At 37.1% G+C, this 26,614-nt stretch overlaps 1 protein-coding gene across 1 annotated transcript; it reads right to left on the bottom strand.

Annotated features, from left to right (window-relative positions):
- Positions 1 to 4,902: 4,902 nt before the first annotated feature.
- Positions 4,903 to 24,811, bottom strand: LOC128124288 (vomeronasal type-2 receptor 116-like). Its single transcript, XM_052760450.1, has 7 exons — positions 24,804 to 24,811; positions 20,876 to 21,043; positions 11,100 to 11,400; positions 9,939 to 10,745; positions 8,968 to 9,186; positions 8,542 to 8,665; positions 4,903 to 5,831 (listed from the first exon to the last, which is right to left on the bottom strand). Exons 1-7 carry the CDS (start codon positions 24,809 to 24,811, stop codon positions 4,903 to 4,905), a joined length of 2,556 nt encoding a protein of 851 aa, XP_052616410.1.
- Between the last annotated feature and the right edge of the window lie 1,803 nt (positions 24,812 to 26,614).

Genomic DNA, 26,614 nt, shown 5'->3' with positions numbered 1-26,614 from the left:
CATTGTGACCTTCCCAGGCCCATGCTTATTATAATGCTATTGGATTTTGACTAAAATTATCCCCTGTGTGTCTGTGTCCAATGTCTCTTGCTTGGGAACCAAGGACACGCTTACTCTACAAACTAAAAATTTCTCTGCTGGCTGCTGCCATACTTTAGCTCCTCTGGCTTTAAAATATCTTTAACCAAATGTATAAACAGTTGTCTACTATTACCCTGCCCCATATTTACAATTTCACTCCCATGTTACTCACTGCACTTCTTCTTTAATAATATCTGAGTGCTCCAATCATCTGAGTGTCCTTCATGAAGCCCCTGTTTTCAGATCCCCTGTTTGGGCACCACATGTCAGGACCAACTGACCTGTCCAACAGTACCTGAAAGGGGGAGTGTAGATTAAGAAAAAAAAGAAAAGAGACAGAAGATAGAATGGGGAGGGCTCTCAATGAATACACCAGTAGCCCTAAATTTATTTTGCAAAGCGTTTTTAATACACAAAGGAGGCAGAGGCAGGGGCAGAGTGTGGGGGGAACCTCCTCACCCTGGTTCAAGGAACAAACAAGCATAAACATCTCCTTATTATCACAACATCCAGTAACCACGCCTTTGTCCAAACATCCTGTTATTCAGCCTTGAGGAGCAATGACAAGCTTGAACTATCTGACCTTAAGACAAGATGGAATCAAACCACAAGGTGGAGTCAGTGTGGGTCCCACAAATATGTCCTCATGTTTCTCTCAATTTCCTCAGGATCTGTTGTAAAGTCAGCTCTTTCATACCTAGCTTCATTAATTTAGATATTCTCTCTCATTTTGTTGATTAATTTGGCTAAGGCTTTGTCATCTTCTTGATTTCTTTGAAGAAACAACCTTTCATTCCTTGTATTCTTCATTTGGTTTATGCTGTTGCTGTTTGTTTCTATCTCATTGATTTCATCCTTGATTTTTACAGCACTGATTTGTAGTCCTCTTATTTCTTTTTATCTACTATTTTCAAGTATTGTTTTTCTAGAGATGTCAAGTGTATATTATATTTATTAATAAGAAATCACTCCAGTATTTTTATGTAGGCATTAAGTGCTTTGAACTTGCCTCTTAGAACTGCCTACGTTGTGTCCCATACTTTGGATATGCTGTGTTTTCATTTTCATTCTTGGTTTCTGTCTTGACCCACTGTTCCTTCAGTAGTGAGTTGTTCAGCTTCCATGAGTTTGTATATTTCCTGTTTTCATTGTTGATATCCAGCTTTAATTCATGGTGGTAAGATATAGTCTATGGTATTATTTCAATTTTCTTATAACTTTGGAGACTTGTTTATTCCTTATTTGTGGTCAGTTTTGGAGGAATCTTTGTGAGTTCTTGGAAAAAGGAATATTCTTTAGTGTTTGGTTGTTATATTCCATAGATATCTCTCATGTTTTTGATTCATGATGTTATCTAACTCCAGTGTTTCTTTGTTTAGATTATGTCTGGGAGACCAGCCTATTTGTGTGAATAGGATATTGATGTCACCTAGTATCACTGTGTTCACATCAATATGTGATTTTAGCAGCAGTATTGTTCCTTTTACAAACCTTTGTGCCTGGCATTTGATGCAATGCTCAGAATTGTTGTATGTTTTCACTATATTTTGACTTTGATTACTATGTAATATCCTTCTCAACCTGTTTAGTTTGGGTTTGAAATATATTTTATCATATAATATAAAAATAGCCATGCCTGCTTCTATCTTAGATTCATTTCCTTGTAATATTTTATAATCTTTTTAAAGTATTCAATGACTGACCTTGATTGTGAAGTGTGTATCTTGGAAGCATCAGAAAAATGCACCTTGTTTTTTACTCAATGTGTTAGTCAGTACAGGCTGTTAGTAGGATGTTAGGCTCTCCTGTCCCATAGTTAAACTGAATAAATTATTATTTTCAACACATTTGTAAAACAAAAAAAATGTCTATACTGTGAGAAATTTTAGTCTCATTTTTTACCATTAGATTAAAGCTGAGAGTAAGAAGAATTATCTCCATACATTCATTGTCATTCAAGTATAAATTAATTTATTCCATTGTTTTTATTAAAGGACAACTTTTTTCTTTACTCTCTATTGATTTTATTGTCCAGATTCACCTTTGCTTATGTATCTTTATTCTTTGGAGCGGACTAGCCTTAACACATGTTCCCTTGATTAACATATTTGGTGTACTCTCTATCTTTTTTTATTCATTTCACATACCAACCACAGACCCACCTCTCTTCCCTCCTCCTGCTCTGCCCCTGCCTTCCCCCCTCCTCAACCCACCTCCAACAGGATAAGTTCATCCTCTCCTCTAACAATGTAAGTTCTCCCATGGGAGGACAGCTAAGTCTGGTACATTTGGTTAAGGCAAGACCAAGCCATTCCTGGCTGCATTAAGGGTGAGCAGGATGAACTCCCACAGGTAAGGATCCAGAAAGCCAGTTCCTACACCAGAGATAGATCCTGATCACACTGTCAGGGTCCCCTCAAACAGACCCAGCTACACCATCATCTCCCATATGCACAACGTCTGCTCTGGTTTCATGCCGGACCACAGCTGTAGAGGACAACTCTTTAAAAAGAGTTTGATGTGAATTGAATGATAATTAACTTCACAACATATTTAATTACTTGGTAAGGAAAGCTAAAGAACAACATTAGAAATATAGAAGATATAAATCAACTTTAAATGCCATATTAAAGTGGAATACATCATTTTCCCTTCACTTCTCTATGACTAAATGATCCTGAATACCTATTCTTTCTCTATTACAAACTCATGAACTCTTTTTTTAAGTTGTTATTACATATATATATTCAAATATCTGTGAGTACATATTAGGAATATAAATGTATGTATAATTCCTATACATGATATATACCTTATATAATATATAAACTATTCATATAATTTTAATTATAATATATAAATTATGTAATATATGAATCATGTATACGCATACATATACATATAAAATCCTAAATTGTATATGAATACCATTAGTCTTACAAATCATTTAGTGTGCTCTGCGTCATAGAAGACTTTTCCATCCTCTGTCAGCTTTACTTTGTTCCCTGTAATGCATGTATGGTTGAGGTCTAATGAGGTTTGCCATTCACATATGCATGCTTATTGCTGTGTTCCTAATTCAGCTCACAATTATGAAGTCATGTTGATCAGACATTATGTGTCTTTTTGGATAATGTATAACATTCCTAAGAGACATAAACTCACAGCAAACTCGCAGGTCCTCAGGCACTTAGAGTCTTTCTGTCTCATCTTCATCAATGAAATCTGAACCTTAGGGGAATATTTACTGTAAATTATCAATTGGAACTGGGATCCACAATTATTCAGTTTGGTTGCTTGTGGTGTTGTATAATTGTATGCATCTGTTTCAATATGACATATCCTTAAAGAAATCTGAAGAATAGACTTAATTGTATGTATGAGAACAAATATTTATAACGTTTAGGGACTATGCTATTTTAGTAAAGTGGCAGCTGTAGCTTCTCCTCTGAGATCCAAGAATTCACTAGTTCTTGGTTGTTGCTCTGGTTTCCATACCTAGGGTGGGTTTTCCTCTTGACAAGCAGTAATTATGTTCAATTACAGCTAACAATAGCATTTGTGAAACCTCCTAGCCTAGTATATAGACATAAAAGCAAAAGAGTCACCACAGCTAGGACAAAACTCAGAGTAGTAAAAGTCTAACAATTTTATACAATTTTGATTTTATTTAATTATTTGGAAATAGAAAATATTTTACTTCATATATTGTATGTATTTGTCTGAAATGGTGATGAATTCTGGAGAAATATGTAATAATAATGTGGCACGTTTTAACCTTTTCATGATTCCAAATGAAGAGTATATACTAATACAAGGGAAAGCAGTTAATTGCAAGAAGCATTCAGATAAATGATGCGCAAATGCCCAGATTAAAAGGGAACTGGGGGTAGTCAGCAAGAATTAAAACAGGTGGAAATGTGACATAGGTCATATGAGGGTAAATAAGGGATACAGGCAGTTAGAACTAGTTATTGTTCTGATTGACTGACATTTGATTGGGTAATAAAATATAATTCGTAGTAAGTCTACATTCTAACTTAGCATGCAACGTATTATTCAATGACTGATGAAATATGTTCATAAAAGATTACATTTACATTTTGAAAATCTCATATTATTCTGGATAATTACATAAACTTGAATGAAAACATAATAATTTAGTGAAGGGCCTTGGGACATTAAGAAGCAGATGGTTGTTCTTGTAAAAGTCTGTTATATTAAAAGTTGAATAGAAAATAAAATTTTGATCTATATATTTTACCACAACTATTGAAAGACAAGATAAAATTTTACTAGGAAACACTTTCAAAATTTAAAACAACATGTGATGAGTACAATCGGAAAAGAGAATAGACTTGATGCTTTCAAGCAATTTAAATCAATAACATAATTCTTAGTAGTCTATATTAAAGAAGAATATGGTGGGGTGGTGGGACTGGCCATCTTTAATCCCAGAAAAGGTGGTGTAAAGCTGTCCATTTCAGAAGAGCACAGGCAGATGCAGGTATATCTCTATGCGTTCAAAATATTATGATATTCATAGAAGGTTTCAGACAAGCCCAGATACATACTGAGGTCCTGCTGTTATGAAAATACAACCTGGATTTCAAGTGTGGATAACTCCAATAGCTCCAGTATAAAGAGGCTCTAGGACAATTAGATGACTGTAGACAGAGATTTTCCTGTAAGCAGATGACCATGTAAAAGCACAAAGAATAAAACCTATACTCTAATTGCATAACACATATTTTCAGTAGAGATCAACTGGACTTCATCTTTGAAATTTATGTCTTCATATGAGAACAGTTGAGTTTTGAACTAGGTTTTGAGAGGGTTATTCCTTCTAGAATGTGGCCTGTTCCTGATATGATGAACTGAGTTCTTATCTGGCCTTAGTAAGATAATATAACACTTAGGGACAAAAATGAAGCCAAGGAGGGCTGCACTAGAAGCCAAGATAGAGAAGACTTCCATAGCCACCATGACCTTCCCCTTGGTACTGTGGTAGACAGGGAGGAATGTGACCCAAACACAGAAGAACACCAGCATACTGAATGACAGGAACTTGGCTTCATTGAATGTGTCTGGAAGATTCCGTGACATGAAAGCCATAGTAAAACTCCCAAGTGCCAAGGAGCAGAGATATCCCAGTATACCATGGAACGCAAAATCTGAGCCCTTGTTACACAAAATAATGATATGCCCATATTCAACATGAGCATCTTGGTCAAGGAAGGGAGGAGAGGTCCCTAGCCAGATTCCACAGAGGACAAGGTGGATCAGAGTACATATGGGGATGATGAAGTTCGGAGCCTTTGATATTATTAACCACCTCACCACTCTCCTTGGAAAAGTAACCTTGAAGGCAATAACCACAGTGATAGCTTTGGCCAACACAGTGGCAAGAGCCACAGTGAAAGCACCTCCAAATATGATCTGCTGCAGGATACAGGTTGTGGTGTTTGGATGGCCAATGAAGAGCAAGGAACAGAGGAAACAGACAGTGAGTGCGATAAGCAATGTGTAACTAAGGGTCCTATTATTAGCTTTGACAATTGGAGTGTCTCTGTGCTTCACAAAGAGTCCAAGAACCCCAGTTGTGAGTACAGAGAAGCACAGAGCTATGGTTGTGAGAGACATCCCCAAGGGGTCCTCATGGTTAAGAAAACTCACAGCTTTCTGGAGGCAGTGTTTCTTCTCTGTCTCTGCATAATGACTCTCTGGACACTTCATGCAATTTTCCATATCTGATCAGAAATGAAGGTGAGATTTAATCCAAGCTGAAGTTATCCCTTTTATTCTCAGCCATTTTTCTGTACTTTTTGACAGAATTGCTATCTACATCACTTTTCTTTTTTCTCAGGGACAAAGAAACACAAATTCCGTAGTGAACATTTTCATATTTATACCACTCAACTTCCTTATCTTATATTTCAGTTATTATTTATGTGAACTTATAAAGTGTGTTGAGCCAACTCAGCCCTCTTTCCTCTTGCTCCATTCTTCAACTTCACCCACTTTTACTTCCCAACTTAATGTGCTCTCTTGTCTCTTCTTTTTACATTTTAATACTCACTGAGTCTATTCAGTGATGCTAGTATTTACATATTATGGGGGCATCACCTGGAATATGGGCAACATTTCAGAATCCACCACATTAAAGAAAAAGTGATGTTCCTCTTTTGGTAGTAGTATCAATTACTAGTAGCTTCTCATAAAACCCCTCTTCTTTATAGTGATATAAATTAAACACACCTTACACTTTTCTCTCTGATATACCTTCAAGCCTCTTGTGCTATTGGTGTATCGCTTTTGGAAGTTGTTTGAATACTGAATCATAATACATAAACATTCTTTATTTCTGAAACCACATCATAAGTCATACCACATTATTAATTTGAAGAGTGCAAAAGAGGGAGTATGCTCTTGAAATTATTTTCATAAAATACACTTCTTATACATAGGGTCTCAATTTTCTTATCATTATAAAATACTTCCTGTTTTCTGATATTGACTCTTCTCTGTGGAAGCTTTACTGAATAGGCATTACTATGTTGTAACAGGCTTGATTACTGCACTAGTGAATAGTCATCATTCCTATTGGGGAAAGGTCAGAAGTACTGAGACAGTTTTAGGGTATGAAATAAAACAGCGTTATAATATTCTGCTCTTGAAAATTCATAAAATTCATAATCTTGTATTTGAGGTACAAGAACAGTGATTTATGCACGCCAGATTGCCACTGTCATTTTTTGTATGATTTAAAAAAAACTCATTACCAGATTTCATTATTATTTTTTGACCAATTTTATTAGCATATTATTGAATTCACTTTAGTAGAATAAAACTTATTTCTATATACCTTGTAAATAATGTTTCCTTCAGCTATTGTGACACACTGTTGTATCTGTTCTTCAGACCTACTTTCAAGGTATAAGCTCAGGCTCTGTTATTTCCATCTCTTTTATGTGGAGATGTTCATTTTGTTTCAGTTTTCTAAGTTTTAATGGATAACTCACATGTATAACTCCATTCCTTACTAAAGGCACATGATACATGTAATAAAAACTCCAGTCTGTGTGTGTGTGTGTGTGTGTGTGTGTGTGTGTGTGAATGTGTGCATGCATATTTACTAAAAGTGTGTTTCTTTTGAATAACAGCTTGAGGGCACAGTCTTTTTTTTTCCAGAGCTGAGGACTGAACTCAGGGCCTTGCACTTGCTAGGCAAGCGCTCTACCACTGAGCTAAATCCCCAACCCCGAGGGCACAGTCTTTTACATCTCAATGTGAGAAAATCATGAAAGAATTTGCAAAAAGAGTATAAAAATCAGAGGTCATGAAATACTTCAAGGGAATAGAAACTTCCAGACACAACTGGGCAATTGAATATATAAATTTGAGGTTTGATATCATGCATATAACATGTGAAACCTCAGGGCAGAACAAATATCATTATGTATGGAGAGTTGGCATAAAGTACTACACTTAACTGAGAAGCTATTTGACCTCATAGCTGTAATAAGGGGAAGACACATTAAACTTTAAGAATGTAGGAATTAGTCCATATTCTATCAGGGACTACACTCCAAAGAGTATTTAGGTAGCAGAAACTGAATTCAATGAGTTTTTTTTATTTTATTTAAAGAGAGAAAAGAAGTTAGGTAGGAAAGTGTAAGATTTTAGAGGATATAAATATGATCAAAACACATAGTATGAAATTCTCAAAGAATAGAAAAAATTTCAAAATTTAAGTAAACTTGGTCACAAATTTAGTAGTATGGAAATACTAGCTTTTAAAGAATTTTCTTCCCAATGAAACATGCTGTGAATTTGTTCATGACCTCTTCTTCTAAATGGAGATTCTATATTCCATCGCAGCTCTTAGGTCTTGATACAACTCTCAGTAACAGACCGTTGGAACTGCTTTGAGGATATTGTTTTATATACTGTTAATAAGAATTGGAGAATAAAAATGGACAAAATCCTATTCATTAAGGAAATTTGAAATTTTAGTTATGGTGTACAGTCAATAATTATAGACTGGGGATATCAAACACAAATTGCTAATTATCTGTTCTTGCTGGGAAGAATCATTTTTAAAATAACCTATCCTACATTTAGGTGAGTTTTAATCATTATTGAAATACAGTTAGGAAAAAATCCAATTTGTGTACTTTGTTACTATGTGTCAAATTATGTGGGGAATTAAAGCATATTGATTAGTACAGAGAAAAGTGGTTTCTTGGAGGAAACAATAGCTGAAGTTGATCATAAATGTAAATCAATTATAAATTTCTATGCCTACTCTGCACTATTTCAAGACATGGTGATGCACATTTCATACCCGAAATTAGAGAAGGAATAAATTTTTCTGACTTCTACTAGATATTTTTCAGGTTTAAGATAATGCAGAATCCTGCAGAAATGTGGAACCATTTCTGTAAGATTTATTCTTACCTGTCTCATTGGAAATCTCATTGTCTGCACAAGGAGTGCAATCATAGCAGCAAACAGCCTTGCCCTCTAGGGAAACTTTCCTGAATCCAGGACCACAGCTCTCACTGCACACAGACTGAGGAATCTGAGAGAAAATGGAGCAAAGTTAACAAATTCTCATGGTTAATTGAAAGTCTCAATAATATTTTTAATATCACATAATTAACTTGCAAGTTTTATTCTTATAAAATTAGAAAGGAATTTGAGCATCTGTGATCTATACAAAATTGGTCTGAGGATTATCCCATTATTAGATAGTTTGGATCATAATGAGAAAGGGACAAGTTTGATGCAGGGATTTAATTTCCAAAGTAGAAGTTTTTATACTTGAGGATATATCAGTATTATTATAATAAGTTTAATGCATTGAGATAATATATAACCCACCTCTGAATATCTTTCTGGCCATTGTATCATCTTCTCAGATAAAGTCAACTGTTGACTCTGGGGAGCATTAGGCAAAAAAATTCCTACTTTCACTTTAAGTCCAAGACCCTTTGGAAAATTCCAAAAGTTGAGAATATCATACTTATCAACATTTAAATTCTGTTTCCATTCTAAAGCCATGTTGGCTTCCACATGGATATTCTTCAAGAAAGGATGAAGCTGAAAGTGATGCAAGAGTATGTTTTAATGTATGTCTGAGAATTTGACCACCAATGGATTATAGAATAACTCTCAATGTTCATTATCTGTGGTGTAGGACACAATAATAATGTAGCTATCATTGAAAGACAGCAATGGTGATCTAAGTTAATAGGATACAATTCTACATCTGAGGAACTGTCATCCTCAAGAACATCTTCTATACAAACTTAGGAATGGAATCGGTGAGTATTGATTGAAGAAAATCTCAATTTCTTTAAAAGAAAGCTACACCCATGTACACACAGGGTTCATCCCAAAGTTCATCGAGTAAAATGTGGGTACTTATGACAACATAGCAGTTAAAAGAAATCATTTATGTACTAATAGCTTGGGATAATGAGCTTACATTGTTTCACTGAGAAAATTATTAGGTTTCTGGTGTAATCATTACAGTGACAAAATGTGCAGCTATTTGTGACACAATTGTTATATTCATTAAAATCATTTCCTCTTTGCCACTAGCTCCTTATTCCTTAGCAACATGAATAGAAAGATCTGCACTGAGGTGTAAGATAGGATAACACATGAAGAATCTCTTGTGGATGGATACACACACACACACACACACACACACACACACACACACACACACTCACACAATATGTATATACTATATGTAAAATACTGAAATATGTAATACCTAATTTGGTGGCTCTGAAGAATCAAAATTTCACATTGTTGATGCTCTTATACAATGGAAGGGATATTACCTGCCAGGGGTAGAACACCATTTTTTCTCCATTTCCAAATTGTTGCATCTGTGTTTGATGAAGGCTCATCTCATGGAGACTGTGGGCCACAGTATATACAGCCTTGTATGTATTGTAGATGTCTTCATTCATTACCATGTCAAAAATATGTCTAGGCAGTAATTCCAAGGAAGCATTGGGTTGGCAGTTCTCCAAAAGATGACAATCAAGCTGTGAAAATGGGCACTTGAAGAACAAAAACCACAATTTAGGAAGGTAATTGTCTTCTGGGTATTTATAAGGATTAACTGTTTGGATAAAATTTTTAAATTCAGCCACCTGCTCATGGTGTTGTGAAAAAATGAGACTTCCATGGAATGAATCTAGCAAGAAATAATCAGCGATGTTAGTAACATCCCACTCAGAGGTCATGACCCAGACTTTACTCGTCAAAATCTGTTGCCCTAGATTTGTCATTAAACTTTGTAGTGAATCATTGTCACCATAAATGATGACAATATTGGCCAATGTTTCCTGGATGATGCCAAGATTTTTCCAGTATTTGTATGAAAATGAGTTCCAGGTGCTTTGAATCACTTCAACAAAAGCTATGCAGACTTGATTTTTCTCCATATTTTCTCTGATATCTGCTAGAAACTGAGACCCTCTGTGATCATCTGGGATAAGCAGCCCAACCCAGGTCCAGCCAAAATGAAGCATCAAAGAGACCATGGCAAGAGACAGAGTTGTGCCTTGGGGGGCCATCTGGTAGAGAGAAGTAAACTGACCTCGGTCACTGAAGATAGGCTCAAAAGGACCAACAGTGAGCTGAAGAGAAAAAAAATGGAAACAAGAGAAAGAACAATGGCATTATGCACAATCCTTGTTCCTCAGAAACAGATGGAAATGGTTAGCACAATGATGGATTCACCCTGATTTTAAAGGCAAATTTCTGTGAGAGATGTTTTCAGTAAATGACTGGCCTATTTTCTATTTTTATTAATCCTCTTTGTCTACTCCAACTCCCCCTTCTTTTCGCAGTGACAGAAATAGAGGTCAATATCCAATTGTCTGGAAAATTGTCATTGATGTCTAACTAATCCAAATATACCTTTTTACTTATGGACACACCTGAAATGTCAGCAAAGGAGATCTGCATTTTTATCCTATACACCTCCTCACCTGGGGAAATTTGTAGAGCTGAAGCAGTGTCCCAATATGGGCAGATTTTGCCCACGATGGTCCTGTTATTGCAGCAATTAACTTCCTCTCCTTTACACAGTTATAATTACAGTGAAGCCTGTGAAGATTACTCAGGCCTGTGAGCCAAAACAGAGCATTCATAAGAATATTTTTCTCACTGTATGGGACATTATAGAAGTCAAATCCCAGAGATATGTTTGGTAAAAGATGAGGGTTCCTGTTGATCTCCTCAATGGCAAATACCAGGACCAGAATCAACTGGTGTATTTTAAAATTATACCTGCAGAGATTGAATAAAAACATACCTGAGGAATGTACCTGGTGGTTCATGTCTTTAATCACAGCACTCAGGAGGCAGAGCCAGGTGGATCTCTGTGAGTTCCAGGCCAGACTGGTCTCCAAAGCTACACAGAGAAACCCTCTCTGGAAAACTTTAAAAAATAAAAATCTCTGAATTTGGATCCAGCCCTAGAACTTCCAGAGGCCTCAAAACATTTTCATTGCCAAAGACAAAGGGGGCTTTTCCCAAATGTTGGGACCCTGGAAAATCCCTGTGATACATCAGTCCAAATTATTGGACCCTGTAGCCATAGGATGGCCTATCTGTCAAATATATGTGAAGAGTACTGCTAGCTTAATAAAAGAATGCAATCAAGTTAAATGTGTTAAGATCTGATACACATAGTGTCTAGGAAAATGAGGTCTTCTACTGAGGAAAAAAAATCATCAACTGTTTAAGGACTGTTTTACACAGTACAAGACTCTACTCCTGGCCGCAACCTGAGTTCAGTTTGTCATCAATCCAGCTATCCTGCTTGCCTGATGATGACCTACAGGTGCTCATACAAGATTATCACCAGATGAAAGATGAAACCAGGAACGTGGGAGATGCAATACTTACTTTTAATAAAATTATTTGTGCCTAAACCAGGAACCTCATCCCAGGTAGAGGAACTGATTGATCTAGTCCAGTATCTCATATGGGGAAAAGGAAACTCCACCTCTATATACATGACTCATCAGTTGATATGACTTTACAAGTAGGTATGTCAACTGTGTGATCTATAGAGAAAGATGGCTTCTCACTGCTGGAAAAAAAAGGACATTAAAAATCTTGGCCCTCCAAGGGGCTATGTGGCTTCCCCTAGAAATTGCTGTCCTCCATGTGCACACAGTTTAACTCACTGTTTGACAGATGACACTAAAACTTATTGATGTTCTGGTGACACATACTACTTGGTGCCACCTGAGACTGCAGGGTAAAGAAAAATGGTCAGTACAAAACTATATGAAGTCAGGATATTTCCTATGTCCTGGCCTGATGGCAGTTGGAGCAAATCTCTCCCACTTGCATCGCCCCATAATCCCACAGAGGTGTATATTAATTATAACTGCATGTCTATGGCTCAAGGTTTTTGCTACCTAGCTCTTATATCTTAAATTAGCCCATAACTGTTAATCTATGTATCACCACATATTCTGTGGCTTTACCCGCATCCCACTAAATGTTGCTCCTTGAGTGGCTTGCTGGCATCTCTCGCTGCCTTCTTCCTGTCTCTCTCTTTGAATTTCCTGCTGACTCTAAGCTGCTTTGCCATAAGCCAAATGACTTTATTTATCAACCACTCAGAGCAACACATATTTGTAGTATATGGAAAGACATTCCTCCATTACCTATATCTTAATGGAAGGTACCAGAGGATAAGTTCATTCTCTCAGAAACAACTGGCTGGATTCTGGTAACAAACCTTCACCAGGCTATTCCCCTGGGTACCACAAAACTTTCTGAGTTGTTCAGACCAAGGTATGTTATAGCTATACTCGGGACACTAGCATGGCATATCTCAGTGATATACCAGCATTGTGTTAGAGTAAATCGAAAACAGAGAGTCCTCACCCATGAAGCTATCCAAATGAAAGAACAACACTCTGTCAAACGTTGGAAAAACTGACCTCAACCAAGATCTGGCTTGCTGGGGAAGGGAAAAATACTTGCAACTTTCTTAAAGATACCGATTTTGAGTGGTTAGAAGTGTTCCCCACATAGACTAAAAGTGTTCAAATAGTAACTAAAAAGCTCAGACATAAATGGATGCTCCAATTTGGCTTCCTTCTAACAAAAGGGTCCAACAATATCCTGATTTTCATAACCCAAACCCTCTTAATTATTAGCTATGGCTTTAGACATAGAGCAGAAACTTCACTGTGTATCTGGACCTCAGAATTCTGAGCTGGCAGAAATAATGAACAGGACATCAAATGAAACTCCAACAAAATTCTCATTAGAGTCCAGAGAAAGATAAATAGGCTTCCTCCTTTACTGTGCCTCAGTTTACTGTTCCCCATATAGGGAGGGATTAAATACCCATCAGATTATATTTGGAAGAATTCCCCACCTGCTTCCCAGGCTCAGAGACAAGCAGTTGACAAAACACTTTAATCATTCCCTTATCAAGTCACTAAAGGCCTTCCAATTATCCACACAGGTTATTCACTGAATTATCTGAGATACCCAGCCATTTTCTGAGTCCACCACCAATTTCACCTTGCTTAAGTAGAGTGATATCCTCCCTGTCAAGTGAGTAGACAAAGGGACACTAGAGCTAATCTGTTAAGGACCCTACAAGGTCATTCTCTCCACTCCTCTGGTGGTGAATGTAGGTGCCCTTAAATCACAGACCCACACACCCAGATAAAGAAAGTGGAAGCCACAGATGCTATTCTCAAATGGAATGTCTCTGAACTATGGGCCCATTAATAATAAGGTTTCATTGGTCCCCAGGTTCTTGCACTCCCTGCTCTTATACCTCTTCCTGAATCTTGTGTTGTTCACTATGGGTACGAACACAGGGTCACAGTCCAAGCCTCACTGCTCTCAGGGCTGGACAGGAGATTGAGGATGACAGATACATGGAAGGTATTAGCTAATGTGACTACAGACCAGCAGCCTTTATCTCATCTTGACCTTTACTTGCTGATGCCTACTTTAAGTGTTTGGCTGTACTGGAGAAATGAAGGACTAGAGAGTTTATCTTTTAGATAGTAATACAAAGTTTATGATTCCATGCATTCCCTGTGGCTTTGACTCCTAGTTGCCAGCATCAAGAAGGCTTCCATTGTAAAACTGGAGAGTCCTAAAACGATTGATTTAAAAAGATTGTGGTCTTTGGGAAATAGAATAACCTAAGAAATCAGTCTCTATTATGTAGGTCGGACCTTAGGGATTGAGTTATATCATTCCCATCCAAAATCAGCCAGAATTGCTGGTTATGCTTAGACCATGCCCTCATACTACATAGGGATATGAATTAAACAGACTGTCAGCCCATTGACTGACATAATTACAGTGACTGGGGGTAGCCTTAATTAACATTAGGAGACTTACTAGGGACAAAGCAATCTAATATCCCAAATTTTTAACCTACACACTTCTCCTTATTTTGATAGCTGGTATTCAGCCTAATGGGATGATGTATAATATATATACATATGTAATATTACATATATAATATATGTAATATTACTGGGCCTTTGGGACTACTTGGTAGACAATGGCTCTTCTAATTGTTTCCAAACTTAGAAGATAGGTTGATCAGAACTTAGAGGCATTAAAAGTTCATGTTTCTGAATTAAAACTGATCAGGAACAAATAGAGAAGTTCTTGGCATGGTTGTGAAAATGTTTGCTCCCCCTGGCAAACTACTCTGCTATCAGCACTGGGAGGGCATCTGACTCTCATTCTGATTGGATCATAAACTAAAATGGTCATGATTCTTCTCATTCCCTGAGAACACTGGTGAATGTAGCAGTGCCCCAGTCCTTAGTAGGCCTCCAGAGCTTAGCACAACTGACTGGATGGTGGAAGTGCCATTCAGTTTGTAAAGCTCAGCAAACGGACAGCACCACCTGATGAAAATGAAAACAACACACATAGTTTTCAGAAAGACTCTAAATGTATTAAACTTCCTTTTTGCTTCTGTAGTTCCAATTCTTGCTAACTGTTCTTGTTAACTGTTGCATTTTAATACAGAACATGTTTTTTGTACTTAAAAGCTCATCCTGAGAAAGTCTCCATGCTACCCTGGGATTCTGATCATCCGGTAGTGTTGCAGGCAGGCTAAGAAAGGTTTTCTATTGGCTTAAATCACGTTCCAAAGTTCTTCTCTGGTGAGTACCCTAAACACTAAATTGTACACATTAAACCAGGAATAAAAATTAGTTGACATCATCTGCTTATGAGCCCTACAAGATGCAAAAATAACTGACCTAATAAGACATGCCCTCTGATGCAATAGAAAAAGAAATGTTACATGAATATTGATATCATTTTCTGTTTGGATCAAGGGCATGTTCCATGAGAAGAAATTCATTCATAGCATGGTTATTTGAAACACAAAAGAGACCATAAGCCCAAGGGGAGAATATAATAATATTATTCTGCTAAATGGACATAGAATTAGCATGATTCCTAATAATTTATTTGTCAAACCATAGATGAGAACATTGATCCATTTTAATGTCACAGAAACCTCTCCTGGTAGGTGTAAATTAACAGAGACCTTTAACTGATCATTTTGGAGAGAATGGGGCAATGGGAGAGAATTCAGGCACAGAAATCTCAGTGATCCTCCAGACGTTGTAGATAATTAAAAGAAAATTATTTTCCAGAAAGAACAGAGTAATTGTAGATACAAATGCATAGTATCAGGGGCACCAGAGCTGCAAAGGGTCATGCTAGAAAAAAAAATCTTCAAGCATATAGAAGAGAGTTTTGTGTGAAATCACACAACTAGCCATTGGGGTTTTGTACTTGATAGGTTTTTTGATAGTCGGTTATAATCAAAGCTTTGAATTCCAGTAGGTTTACCACAGTCCAGAGTAGGCTCCAGTTTTATGAGTAATACAACAACATAGACCAGACTCTTTGGGGAAAAAGAAGAAATGTCAAATTGGGTGAACAGGAGGTTATTATAAAGGAGCACATATGGAAGGAGTTAGGGGAGGAGTGAATGTAATCAAAATACACTGTATTTAAGTTCTCAATTAATTCATGAAAGCATTTAAAAACCAACAAGTAAGCAGCCAGACATACCAAAATGATAAATATAGAAAAGCATGTACTGGAAGGGAAATGAGAACAAAACTCCTTCATAGTGGAAACCAAGAAAAATAGTGGAAACCAAGATAGATAGTGGAAACCAAGTTTTCTTTTCTAACAGAAAGATTTGAATGTGTGTGTACATACAATGCATGCATTTTGAGAATTTCTTACATGTATGTAGTCTTCTGAACACATTATATTCATCATCCCTGTTATATTTTCCATGAACAGACAGCAGAGGTGCTCAAAGCCTTCAACCAGTAAGCAATGATAAGGGGATGAAGACTTTAATCACAAAATCTGATGAGTATTTGTTAGATCTCTGCTTTTTTTCTATATATTGAACATCAAAAATTATATCAAATTCATATATGATACCAAAATGTGGGTATTTTGCAGCTTGAATGCTTTATTATTAGATTTTTAAAATGAAAAAGCACAAAGATAGGTCTGGAGTACATCATAGTAGTTTCTTGGAAGAGGACAATTGGAGAGAGAAGAAACACAGCCATGCTTAAGTACTTGAGTTCAGCAAACATGGAGGTCAGACAGAGATGGAGAAGCCACACTGCAGGGAAAATGACTTCAGAGAAAGAGAAAGGGAGCCCAAGATATCACAGAAGCATAGTGAGGATCTGCCCAGAACCCAAAAAATGAAGTAGAAAGAAAAAAATGATTTTAGGATTTTCTGAATGAGCACTCAGCTGTGTTCAAAACCAAGGAAAGTTATTGTAGCTAGAGTTTTCCTGCCTGGCCCACAGTCAGGACAAATCTCTCTCACCTGCCAATCCCACAGCCGCTCAGACCCGACCAAGTAAACACAGAGACTTATATTGGTTACAAACTGTATGGCCGTGGCAGGCTTCTTACTAACTGTTCTTACAGTTTAAATTAATCCATTTCTATTAATCTATACCTTGGCATGTGGCTTGTGGCTTACCGGCATCTTCACATGCTGCTTGTCCTGGTGGCGCCTGGCAGGGTCTCTGACTCAGCCTTCCACTTCCCACTTTTATTCTCCTCCTTGTCCCGCCTATATTTCCTGCCTGGCCACTGGCCAAACAGTGATTTATTTATTGACCAATCAGCAACACACTTGACATACAGACCATCCCACAGCAAGTTATGACATACTCAAGTACATAAATGTTGTGATCCGGATACTCACTATTGTTATACACAAGAAAGTTTAATCCTATCTCCTATGTACTAGTTAAAATTGATTTTGGATTTTAATATATTTCATGCACATTAATTTTTAAAAATTTTGATTAATGTGAAAAACTTCAGAAATTGGCAAAATTTGTGAGAAATAAAAATACAAGATTCTGTTTCTTCATAAATGTATTTTAGTAACTTATGATGTGCAATATTGTCACTGGATGACAGCTGTAGAAGATGGACAGACATTTTGAAAGGTTTAGAAATCTGAGAATGTGTTGTAGGAATTATTGTCCCTGCATTGCATAATTTCAACTGGAAATCAGAGATGTCATTATTTATTTATTCAATCACATTACATACGAGAGTGACATTGGATAATTTAATATTTATTAATCTTATTAGACAAAATCAGTCTAAAATGGTCCAAATTATTACTGAATGTGAATACAGTGAAAGATAGACACATATATTTCTGCAAGTGACACATTGAGGTAAATATTACAAGAATTCCCATAGTGCTAACAATGACAGCCATCAGTACTCCTACGAGAACCCAAAAAACATTTTTATACCAGGTGGGCTTGTGTGTCTCTGATTAGCTGTATGTGTGTTCCTTGCTGTGTTGTAAAATACCATGGCAGATTACACATTCTTTGTGAAACACCCTAAGAAAAGGGGAGCTAGCAAATAAGATCTCTACGCTAATGAAAAATACAAAGTGAGGATAAACAAAGCATAGTGGCTAAAACAGAATGGACACCAAAGAAGGGCTTTCTAATAAATTAATGCAGTCAACATAGACCTTTATAAAAGTATGTACAGAGCATTCAAAGTTCGCTGTGCCCATATGAGAAGAGGCCACAGAGCTTCAGTTCATGGAAAGAAGAGATCAATTATGAGGCCACAGGCAGCAATGGAGGTAAGATCTCAGAATCATGATATAGATAGGCATCAATATATTTTCACTGCTAATACACAAAAGGAAGATAGATTGGGGAAAACATGAAATCTGACTTTGCTATCTGAGTTATGCTCCAGAAAATTGATAGTTATATCTCTTTATTGCTTTTTTTTCAATTCCCCAAAAATACAATGTGTATATATATATGTATATATATATATGTATATATATATATATATATATATACATATATATATATATGGTGTTACTCTTAACTATTTGTTTTGAAAGAGAAAATAAAAGCATTTATTGCTATTATTAAAAAGCAATGTTACTAAAACTTGGTCATTCCAAGTTAGGTTTTTTGTTTAAAAATTTTGACATTTTATAATTAAAGTCTTATCCTGAAAGTTTCATGAACATGACTGTCTAAACATGATATGAATTAAGAAGACAATAATAGATATTCAAAAGTGGCTGGGAGAAAGATCATAGGGTCTTATTTCTATACAAAGAACTAGAGGCAACTAAAGAATGTCAAAAATCAGAGAAATAGTCTTCTACAGGGAAAAGCAACGCCATAGAATATCCAATAGCAAATGGTCATTCTCAAAATTATGCATAGGAGTATATTTATGTAGACTGATCTGTTTGTAGTTAGGAATATGTATATATATGTACTCACATATGTTTATGTATTAATAATTTTTTAAACAGTCCATAAGTTTGGAAGGGAGGAAGAAGAGTTACGTGCCAAAGTTTGGTGGTAAGAAAGGAAAAGAGAAATACTCAAATTACATTACAATTTCAAAAATAAATGAAGAAGTAAAAATTTTTAAAACAAGCATCCCACTGAAAAGTATTTTAGAATATGTTGCGAGGAAATGCTTTATGATTTTGATGTGTGAAATTGCTCACAAAATGGCATATATTTATAGTAGAGGAGAAAAACCACTAACATCCAAATTGTACAGCATAATATTCATATGAAACATGGATTTTTGTCACATTATTAACATAAGAAATGTTTGGAGATTTGGGGTAATCTACTTTGACATATCTAGTCAACCACAATTTAAAGTCAATGGGATAGACATGTTCTTCATCTCGTATATTTCTAGAGACAGTAACAATTTTAATTTGGAAGGATAGCAGGCACCATGTACAACAGGGTGTGACATATGGAAAAAAAATATGATTCACCTAGGGCCAAAACCTAACACTGAGTATCTGATGAGTTTGATGTCAACACACACATGGTGGGAGGTTAAGTTGTCCTTCCACAGATGATCTCTCAACTGCATGTGAGACCTGAGGCATGAGTGTGCAGGGACCAACACAAAAATTTTGGTAAAAATGCTTTGAAAAGTCTGTGTCATGTGCAGTTCAATAAACTAAGTCATGTTGCCTCAAAAGAAAACTTACATTAATCTGGAAATTGATATATAATTCTATGTTTTTATATCATAACATCTGAATAGTTATAATAGCCCTAAAGTAAAATCTCTTTAAAAATTTAGACCACACAAAAACCAATGTAGTGAAGCAAAATTCCTGCCCACAGCTAATACGTTTTGTAATCTTGATAATTAAGATGATCATTTCTGGGCATGTAAAATTCTATGCATGAAAAGAGACAAAGAACCTTAGAAAGCAGACATATTCCCTCTTTGAAAACATATATGCACTCTCACAGTGTAATAAAGGATGTAATCAGAAGCCTTACAAAATAATTTTAGCTTTGAGATACATAAACTTCTTGTACCCAGCTTGTATGAAAAATTAGGAAAGGTATTGTACAATGGAAGATTTTGAGGGAGGAATGGAAAGGGAGAAAGACACACATATTACTCTTTCGTAGTAACAAAAATATTTCCCTACAACAAACTTAACTTTATTTCTGACTTAGTAAGAAACAACCCTAAGTGGCCACAAACTTGTCATTGTGTATTATGACCACATCCATGATAATGAGATTAAAAACTTGTTAGAAATGCATGGAAAGACATGTAAAAGAGAAAAATAGTTCTGGTAATAAAATATTAGTAAATAATTAATTTAACTAAAAACCTTTGAAGACAGACATAGCTGTTTTGACAATAAGAAACTACTTCCAGCTTCTAAATCTGACATCCTTACTGCTAAATCAGTGGTATCTAGCATATGCAAACTTGTTACTCTACCATAAAATCCCTCCATAGTAACAACTTTTGGTGGCATCACCTCTTTTTACACGAGTACAAATAGACTTCTAGACTGTCCTGAAGAGCCAGGTAAACTTTGATAAAACCATCCTCCCTCTGAGACTTAATATGAGTAACATGTGGCTGCAAAGGGATGGCAAAGGAAAATCCAATAGTTCAATTGTCATATTTGGAAACAAAAATCAATAAACAAACAAGCAACTTAATGTATCATCATTGACAATAGAAAATAAATGAAGAGTAACATACAATTAAATAAGGAATTTTAGATTGGAAGAGTGTTTTGATGATAAAAAATAAGAACCATAGGAACTTGAATACACATATCACCTGGGTCATTTGTAACATGAAATTTGAAACAGCATAAATAAACAACAACACTTACTGTATGTGAAAGTCGGTGTAAACGTGTGGCAGATAAGGATGTGGAACTTTGTTGCCTGTGTACATAGTATGAACTGGGAAAAATACACCAATGGTTACATTTCCTTCATGGTGAAAATCATCTTTGATTCTGAAATAACACTCAGAGGAGGTATAGGCATATGCATGACTGTGATTAAACAAGATCCTGATAATAATAACCAAAAGAAAACATCCCACCAACACACATGTCTGCTCAGACATAAGTCTGATGGATCCAGATCTCACAGTGTCCAGCAGGTTTATACTTAGCTCAAGTGTTTGTGACCATATGCGCTTCTAACTTTGTTGATGGGTGAGGCTGTCACAGTAACCCAGAGAGCTGTCACACTGTGAACACTTTCTTATACCTCTTCCACTGCCACTGAGAATTCTGGAACTCTTTCTTCCCTTGGGCTATGCATCTGAGGCCCTGTGTTCAGGTGAAAACAAGCTGGAAAATATGTTTATAGATTTTCTTCTGCACCTGTAGGCACCAGGATTTCATCTAAAACAACAGGCAGTAAGAGCTCAGGGATGAACTCCTCTTTGGATAATTTGGTCACAAGAATGAAGCAAGAAACTTTTCATATGAAAACAACTGAGATTCGTGTTAACAGTCTACATCAGAGGAGACATTCCAAGTGTAGTGGGTAGAGAAAGGGCCAAAATCCCATGATGGATGGAACCCAGCAAAATGATTGAGACATCATGATTTCCCAAACCAAAGGAAGTCAGTGGATTCAACCTTGCTTAGTTTCTGTGTCTCAGAGATTCTTTGCTTCTATGATACATCTGTATATGAATATTAATATAATGTCCACATCCAGCAAAATCTGTTTCTCACTTTGAGAAAATTAATGATCTTAATAAATTATTCAGTTCCAAATGGATCAACTAACTGCGACATGAAGTTTCCTGTTTAGATTCTATGCTTTGAGCGACTGCACCTCTGCTGTCCTAGTTAATCCTCAATAAATAATTGGGTAGATGTGTTGTTCTGATAAATACCTGTACCTAGTGCAGTGAGTTGACCAGCTACTTATCCTGTTCTGAGAACATCAGGATGATAAGAAATCCTTCTCTTTTCTGTATAAAGCATAATAATTTAATAGCCTCTAAATGTACCCTTCACCTAATAAACCAAATGAAGCAGTTATGACCAGTGTTCTATTTCCTAGTTCACAGGATAAGCTAACACAGTGAAAGTCTGTTGTATTATGTTATGTAAATGAGTGGATGCTCCAACACATTAATAAGTTCCCGAAAGGACAGAATAGTAGAGTGAATAAAAACCCACAGACAATTATCTGAGGATTGATAAACATTATCATTTCTTTTTCAGTCATGTGCATTAGAAGACAAACTGAAACATCTCAAATAGTTCAGGTGGCCGTGAAATTAGTAAAACCCTCCATCATTTGTGCTTCAGGAACATAGAAGGCAGAAGGAACTGAATTAACCAAACAGGATGTCTAGATGCTGTGTGAATGTCTTTAAGGGATTGCTATTTATGCACAACACTATTTGGACTTTGTCACTTAGATTCTATGATATGTTGCTTTTTGTTTTAGCATATTATATCTTATTTTATATTTTGTTATTGCCTCTTAGAATCTCATTCTTTTTACGTGAGAGACAGAAATCAAGTGGATCTCGATATGATGGAAGAGTGGACAGGACTGATATGTGTAGAGGGAAGGAAAATTGATCAGAATATATTGTATGAGAAAAGAATCTGTTTTTAATAAAAGGAAGAAAGTTAAAAAGAAGAAAGCAAAATGCTTTCACCTTAATGAAGGAGTTACTTATTCTTGTTATGAATTTGTTTATCCAGAGCATAATGCACATGTCAAAACTAACATTGAGTGCCTAATTGAGTATCTTACACACCATCACGGCATTCCAGATGCATTGTTTCTTTGTGTGTGTTTATGTGTGTGTATGTGTGTGTGTTTATTTGTTTTTTTTCTTTTTAAATCCCAATCAGGTTTCCCTCCCTCCTCTCTTCACAAGTCCTCCTCTTGTCCCTATTCACCCAACATACCCATCCAATTCTCCTTCCCTGTTTCTCTCCAGATACATGGGGGCCTCCCATGGATATCAATCAGTCATGGTATATACAGTTTCAGTAAGACTGGGCACTTCCTCTTCTATAAATAATAGAAAGGCAATCAGAAGTAAGAACCAGGTAACAGAATCAAACACAGCCCTTCATCTCACTGTTAGGATTCTCACAAGAAGACTAAGCTATACCACTGTAACATATATGCACAGGGTTAAGGTCAGTCCCATGTTGGAGAGATAATTGGAATCTGGGGGCATTTCTTCAATGAGCTAGAAACCTAGAGCACTGGAAACTCCCAGGAATAGATGATGGTGACCCTAGCCAAGTCTCTTAGTAATACAGGATATGGAGAGTAAACTAGTCATCTCCAGTAACAAGACACATCTTTCAGTGGAGGAACTAGAACACTAATGGAGCATTATTTCTTACAAAGGAACTCTCTTCACAGGAAGAGATTTACAACATTAGGCCCATATTCATGGAAACCACTAGATTAATGTGTCCTCCACCATCCTTTATCAGCAAGTATGGTATAATGGTAACATGGCTTTTCACAGGTAAGATACCATTTATGTGGTGTTTGCACAAAGGGCTGTGACACTACCTTTCAGAAGGTGGTAAATGCTTTGAATCAGGATGCAGTGTATTGTATGCTGTCTTTCTTAGCCATCAGTTATGGGTCAAGGAATTCTACTGTGGAAATTGGAATGTTTCCACTCAACGTCACCTCTTATGGCCCAGGAAAAAAATGCTTACTGCTGCAGTGACTTTATGGCTTAATGTGGATAAAATTCTCCTTTATCTAGTTTCTCTCTTTAAGTTATCTTAATGGACTTACCAAGTCTGCATAGAAAAGTAGAAGTCCAAGGGAATTTCAAAGCAACTATCTAGTGTGGTAGCAGCAAAAAATCTGGAGAGAGAGAGAGAGAGAGAGAGAGAGAGAGAGAGAGAGAGAGAGAGAGAGAGAGAGAGGCAAGCGTACTAGCCACCAAGAGAAAAAAATGCTTAAGAAAGTCTAGTCATGTGTTCTGGCCTGAGCCATGCAGTGACTGATACAGGGGCTCTGTATCCCCATAAGCGGTTTGGCTGCTTGTAGCTAAGGATGCTTGCACCTACATGTAGCTCTGGCTGCATGTAGCCTGGATTGCTTGTAGCAAAGGCCAAGCCTGGGGGCTTGTAAGCTCCAACCAAGCCAGGGAGCTGTAACCCCTGGCCTGTAAGGCCACCTATGGTGATATTTTATTTGTATTAAATGTTATTTGTATGTTAATAAATAAAGTTGCCTGGGTGTCAGAGCGATTAGCAAGCCATAGGAAAGCAGGGCAGTGGTGGCGTACACTTGTAATCCCAGCACTTGGTAGGCAGAGCTAGGTAAGTCTCTGTGGTTCAGGGATACAGCCAGTATTGGATACACATGCTTTTAATCTCAATACCAATCATAGAAAACCTGGAGGTCTATACAGACAGCCCATGATGAGGTGGTCATGTGGCTGGGTTTACAACCAATGAGAAGGCAGAACAGAAACTCTATATAAAGACTTTATTTAACACAGGAAGTAGCTCTGGTTTGGAGAGGTAGGACCACCGAAGGAGGAAGGGTAAGGTTTTAGCTCTTAGCTCTGACCTCTTGGCTTTCTTCTTTGCATTGGTTCTGTGTTTCTTATTTAATAAGATGGTTGGTTATATCTATAGCCACCAATGGTTATTTAATGAATTCTTGACACCTGGGCACCAATTGTAGACAAATTTCTAAACAGTCTTATAAAATGTAAAACACAGAGCCAAATATAGGTGTGAAAGCCTCAGAGATCAGGGAAATAGTGATAGGCACCAGCTACCTTACCTCACCATCTCTAAAACTTCCAAAAATGAGCTACTTCCTGTTTACCCATGCCTCTATTGCCTTGCTGTTCTGTCCTCTCTTTGGCTCTTAGCCCAGCTACCTCACTTTCTTGTCACTGCCTGTCTGTACAAATCTCCACATCTCTATGGTTGGTACTGGGATTAAAGGCACATGTCACTATGCTTGGCTGTTCCCTATTGTAAGTAAATTGGTCACAACAATTCTGGGTTTAGTCCCAGATTTTGGTACCAAAACATGAGTTTTGCAACTTTGGGAAAGGTGCCCTGACTACCTGGGAAACTGGCAACACCTTGAGCTGCTTAGGACATCTCTGATGGCTGAACTGCTAGGTATCCCAGACATCTCGAGCTGCTCAGAAAAACGGCTCTTCCCTGAAGGAGTCTCAGACACCTGGAGCTGTTTAGCACAGCTCTGATGGCTGGAACTGCTAGGAGACTGTTTAGCTCTGGAACAAAGTTTTTCTGACTTTTCAGGAAAGTCAGGCCTAGAACTGCTTCAGCAAGGAAGGGTATCCTGACTGTTCAGGAAAGTCAAGGTATCTGGACTGTTCGGGAAAGTCAGGCTATACCTGGTGTGATGGGGGATGGTATCCCCTCAGGATATAGCAATCCTGCTCCTCTTCTGAAGAGCTGCTACAGCTGAAGTTTGCTCAGCCCCCACTTAAGGGGCCTTCCTAACAGAGCTCTGCTTCTCAGGCCTAAGAAATTGAAAAATGTAACAATCTCCTCCAGCTCAGGAGAAAACCATTACTTTTCAGCTCTCTCTTGCTCTGTCCACTGAGGGATGTCTCAGTACAGATCTTCTGTTCAGCTCCCCCTTGTTCAATCCACTATGGGATGTCTCAGAAAGGTTCTTCTGTTCAGCTCCCCCTTGCTCAATCCACTATGGGACATCACAGAAAAGTTCAGTTGAAGGGTATCTAGGTTATTTCCAGGTTGTGGCTATTACAAACAATGCTGATATGAACATAGCTGAGCAAGTGCCCTTGTGGTATGATTGAGCATTCCTTGGATATATGCCCAAGAGTGGTATAGCTGGATATTGGGGGAGATTGATTCCCAATTTTCTAAGAAAGCACCATATTGATTTCCAAAGTGGATGTACAAGCTTGCATTCCCACCAGCAGTGGAGGAGAGTTCCTCTAGCTCCACTTCCTCTCCAGCATAAGGTGCCTTCAGTGTATTTGCTCTTAGCCATTCTGACAGGCATAAGGTGGTATCTAAGAGTTGTTTTGATTTGCATTTTCCTGATGATTGGGGATGTTGAACAATTACTTAAATGTCTTTCAGCCATTTGATTTTCCTCTGTTGAGAATTCTCTGTTTAGTTCTATAGCCCATTTCTTAATTGGACTGTTGGGCATTTTGATGTCTAATTTCTTGAGTTCCTTATATATTCTGGATATCAGTCCTCTGACAGATGTGGGGTTGGTGAAGACCTTTCCCAATTCTGTAGGCTGTCGCATTGCCTTGTTGACCATATCCTTTGCTCTACAAAAGCTTCTCAGTTTCAAGAGGTCCCACTGATTGATTGTTTCTCTCATTGTCTGTGCTACTAGTGTTATATTTAGGAAGTAATCTCCTATGCCAATGAATTCAAGACTACTTCCTACTTTCTCTTCTTGCAGATTCAGAGTAGATGGATTTATTTGAGGTCCTTGATCCACTTGGACTTAAGGTTTGTGCACGGTGATAGATATGGATCTATTTGCAGCCTTCTACATGTTGATATCCAGTTTTGCCAGCACCATTTGTTGAAGATGCTTTCTTTTTTCCATTGTGCACTTTTGGC

This window comes from Peromyscus californicus, unplaced genomic scaffold, assembly GCF_007827085.1.
Source record: "Peromyscus californicus insignis strain IS unplaced genomic scaffold, ASM782708v3 Scaffold_4__1_contigs__length_199733344, whole genome shotgun sequence".
Lineage (NCBI taxonomy): Eukaryota > Metazoa > Chordata > Mammalia > Rodentia > Cricetidae > Peromyscus > Peromyscus californicus.
The sequence above is the reverse complement of the archived record's forward strand: the minus strand, read 5'-3'. Positions and strand labels throughout refer to the sequence as shown.

Bases quoted from the DNA above. Each gene is read 5' to 3' on its own strand.
- LOC128124288 (XM_052760450.1), bottom strand. The intron at 11,401-20,875 runs GTAAGTGTTGTT...CAATCTCTGCAG, and splicing joins TACACCGACTTTCACATACA to GTATAATTTTAAAATACACC. The intron at 5,832-8,541 runs GTAAGAATAAAT...ATTTCTGATCAG, and splicing joins TGAGATTTCCAATGAGACAG to ATATGGAAAATTGCATGAAG.